The 3,960-nt window shown below is 46.4% G+C and overlaps 1 protein-coding gene across 1 annotated transcript; it reads left to right on the top strand.

Annotated features, from left to right (window-relative positions):
- The first annotated feature begins 2,418 nt into the window (after nt 1-2,418).
- LOC111155621 (protein S100-A10-like) lies at nt 2,419-2,694 on the top strand. Its single transcript, XM_022515888.1, has one exon. The coding sequence runs from the start codon at nt 2,419-2,421 to the stop codon at nt 2,692-2,694; it is 276 nt and encodes a 91-aa protein (XP_022371596.1).
- The last annotated feature ends 1,266 nt before the right edge of the window (nt 2,695-3,960 follow it).

Below are 3,960 nucleotides of genomic sequence, written 5' to 3'. Positions count from 1 at the left end.
GGATTAACCCAAAAAAGCAACATACAGAAAACAATAAAACACACGCATAGTAATAATGTTAAACTTAAAACTGTCAGTTATTTCACCAGCTCCCCCCCCCCACCCCAAAAAAGTGTGTATTCCAGAATACCGGAGAATCACAATTCAGGACAGGAAACCTATGGCAAAATCATTGGCAAGTCTACAGAACAAGGGAGAAGACCGCTCTTTTATAAATGAAAACTGACTGTGGGGAGGGGCTGTTATGAGCAAAAGGTCCATAGGAGCAAACTGGGAGTTTGAAGTATAGTGGCTACTTGTTGGCTGAGCTGTGACTGTCTCTCATTAGCTGGGCTGTTGCCGGGGGAGGAGAAAACCTTCCTTCCTCATGCTGGAGTAGTAAAGTAGTATCCCTAAGCAACCTCTTCTGGTTTGCCAAGGAGCGGGCTGTCCCAGGCATAGTAAGCTGGCAGCCATGGTTGGGCAGTGGTGGAGTGAGAACAGGGCAAGAACCAAGGCCAGAGTCCTGCCCATGCTGTGGCTCTGGTGACCTCAATGGACCCCTAGGACTTACAGCTGAGACATATTTTTTACTCTGTGGCTGTAATAGGAAGCTCAATTTTTTGAGTCTTCTGATTCAGTCTGGATTCAGGCCAAGGTTTTGAAACCCTGGGACATTGGGAAGAATCAGAAGATGACCCAATGCAGGGGAAGTGAGACTCAAGTCTATGTCTCAGGGGAAGGAAGGTTTCCCTGAATGGCATCGCCATGCAGGTGATACTGGCTGAGCAGACAGGTGCAGATGGCTTTGGGTTCACATCAAGAGGTCTGCCCATTGTGGTCAGATTATGCTCTCTTGTGAGCCCTATGTCTGCCCTCTGGCCCCTCAGAGAGCCTTCCATCTCTAACAATGATCCAGTAATGGACTTTTGTCAAACATTCAAGGCACTGCTTTTCTGCCATGCAAGCATTTGGGACACTAATTAGTAATCAGTAGGTTGCTTTTTGAACATGGACTCAGGACAGAGAGACATTTATCGTGGGTTGTGAGAAACCTCTGATGACACAGTATTGGCTGCACCCCAGGACACTTATGCTTGCGACTTTCTAACCTTCTCCCCCTGCCCCCCTTTTTTTTTCTCTAAACTCCTCACTGGTCACGTTGTTTAAATCTTCCTGATCAACCATACCTTTCTACTACATTCGGTGGGTCTCCCGAGACTGCCTTCTAAGCCCCAGGGTTACCTTGGTCACAAGAGAGAAGTGATCCTATTCCCTTCCAGGTCCTACAAACAGCCCCTTCTCCTCTGTTCTGTGGTGAGTTTACCAAGTAGACCTCCAAGAGTGCATTATCACCTCTGCATCTGGGATGCCTGTGGTAACCACTTCACACAGACTGAAATAGGTGGGAGTGAATCAGGTACAAGAAAAACTATCTGCTGGGGGGAGTGGGTGGGCAGAGCAAGGAACTGGGTGTGAAGGTCAAGGAAGAAAGAAGGATCAAAAGTGATGGAGAACTTGAGTCCCTGTGACAGTTCAATTTTACGTCAGGTCGATTCGCCATGGGGTGCCCAAGTTTTTTCTGGGCGTGTCTGGGAGGAGGTTCCTAGAGAAGATTAGCATTTAAATCAGGGGCCTCAATGAGATAGAATCCCCTCCCCAATGAGGCTCATCTAACCCACTGAGAGGCTGAATAGAACAAAGGACAGAGGGAGGGGCAATCCAGCCAAGTTCTTCAGAGGAGACATCAATCTTCTCCCACCCTGGGCTCCACCCACATGGAATTTCACCACCAGCTTTCCTGAGCCTCCAGCCTGCAAACAGCAGGAGGACTCCTCAGCTTCCATGATCCTGTGAGCTAATATGCCATAACAAATCCCCTTTTCTGTATGTCCTACTGGGTCTGTTTCTCTGAAGAGCCCTGAGGGATACAGTCCGTGCACACCAGATGAACAGTGATCTCCACTCACAGACCTAGTGCTTGGGGAGGAGAGGCTTCCCCAAGATGCGGTGGGGGGACATTTACCAAATGGGAAAGGCTGTTATCTTTGCCTTCCAGAAGCCAGTCAGCTTCTAGTAAGGCAGAACCTTAAAGTTTCTCCAGTGAACTCAGAGTCCATGAGATGAACTCAAGCATAACTGGACGTGGTGGCTGCTGCAGGCATCTTACCATCACGTAGAGCCTGAGGAAGACGTGCAGATGGAGGTTGTCAGTGGGGCAGATGGAGGGAGGATCGTGGGGACAGAGGCAGGTCAGATGGAGGGAGACCAAGTACAGAGCATCAAGTGAGCCCCCATGTGGGCTTCACCTCAAACTTGTTACAAAGCCAAAAATCCTTTTTACTGATTACAAAAAGAGAGAATTTGACTGGCCCTGTGTCCCAGCCAGACAATCATTCCTGCTGCACCTTGGGCCATGGTTTCACAGACCTCACCAAAATGCAGTCTCAAATGGAACACCCCATGGAAACCATGATGTTCATGTTTTACAGGTTTGCTGAGGATAAAGGCTACTTAACAAAGGATGACCTGAGAGTACTCATGGAAAAGGAGTTCTCTGGATTTTTGGAAAATCAAAAAGACCCTCTGGCCATGGACAAAATAAGGGAGGACCTCGACCAGTGTGGAGATGGCAAAGTGGGCTTCCACAGCTGCTTCTCACTAATTGTGAGGCTCATCATCGCGTGCAAGGACTATTTTGTAGCACACATGTAGTAGAAGGGAAACAAGTAGGCAACATTGAGCAACACTCCCACCCAATAAGAGTTCTCCCAAAGGGTCTCTGAAGGAATCTGTCCCACAGCTTCCTCCTGTATAAAGGATTCCATTGGCAGATGGTGACCCTCAGAAAATGTACAGATAAAATCCAACACCCATTTGAGAAGGAGAGAAAGAAAAGTCAGATAAGCTTTTTTAGTTCCTCAAAAAGAGAGAGAGAGAGAGAATGCAAAATGGTGCAGCCACTGTGGAAAACCTCAAGAAATTAAATACAGAGTTATCACATGACCCAGCAATTCCACTTCTAGGTGAAAAACCCTAAAGAATCGAAAAGAGAGACTCAAACATATATTTGTACACCAGCTTTCACAGCCATGTTGTTCACAATAGTCAAAAGGTAAAACAACCCTAGTGCATATCAACAGATGAAAAGAAAATCCAAGTGAGGTCTATACCTACAATGGACCTTTGTTCAGCCATAATGAGAGATGAGGTTCTGACACATGATACAATGTGGATGGGTCTTGAAAACGTTGTACTCAGTGAAACAAGCCAGACAGGGAAGGACAAACGCTGTATAATTCCACTTATAGGCAGTACCCAGAACAGTCCAATTCAATAGAGACAAGGCAAAATAGAGGTTGTCCGGGGCTGGGGACAGGGGGAGAAAGAGATCTGTTGTATAATGGATACAGAATTTATTTGGGGACTGATAACTTTTATTTATTTATTTATTTATTTATTGCTGATAACGTTTTAAGTGAAGACAGTGGTGATGGTTATACAACATTGCCAAAGTATTTAATGCCCCCGGATTGTACACTTAGAAATGGTTAAAATGATAAATATTCCATCGCATATATTACACTGCAAGTAAAAAAAATAGAAACTTATTCTCTCAGAATTCTGAAGGCCTGAAGTCCCAAATCAAGGTGCTGGGGGAGAAGAAAAGAGGACCAGAGTTTAGATTTTTTAGTGACGTTTGCACAATCTACTTTGGTCAACCAAACCAATCTTCGGTGGTGTTGGAATAAGGTGGATGATAAATGCATGCGTATATACTCACTCCGAGAGCCGGGATGGCATAAGATGGACGAATGCTCTTTCAAGCTTGTGGACAGGTGTGTGGTGTGAGACCTGGGGTGGCCCCTAGCCCAGGCAGCTGAGCCATCAGACACCCTGGAGGAAGGAGCCAGTTGATCCTGTCCCCTTCTCCTCCCACACTGAGCCAAGCATGCAGGACAACAGCTCAAAGCTTCTCTG

The sequence above is a fragment of the Enhydra lutris genome, unplaced genomic scaffold (assembly GCF_002288905.1).
Source record: "Enhydra lutris kenyoni isolate GAN:26980312 unplaced genomic scaffold, ASM228890v2 scaffoldscaffold43, whole genome shotgun sequence".
Classification (NCBI taxonomy): Eukaryota; Metazoa; Chordata; class Mammalia; order Carnivora; family Mustelidae; genus Enhydra; species Enhydra lutris.
This window is presented reverse-complemented; position numbering and strand designations above follow the sequence as displayed.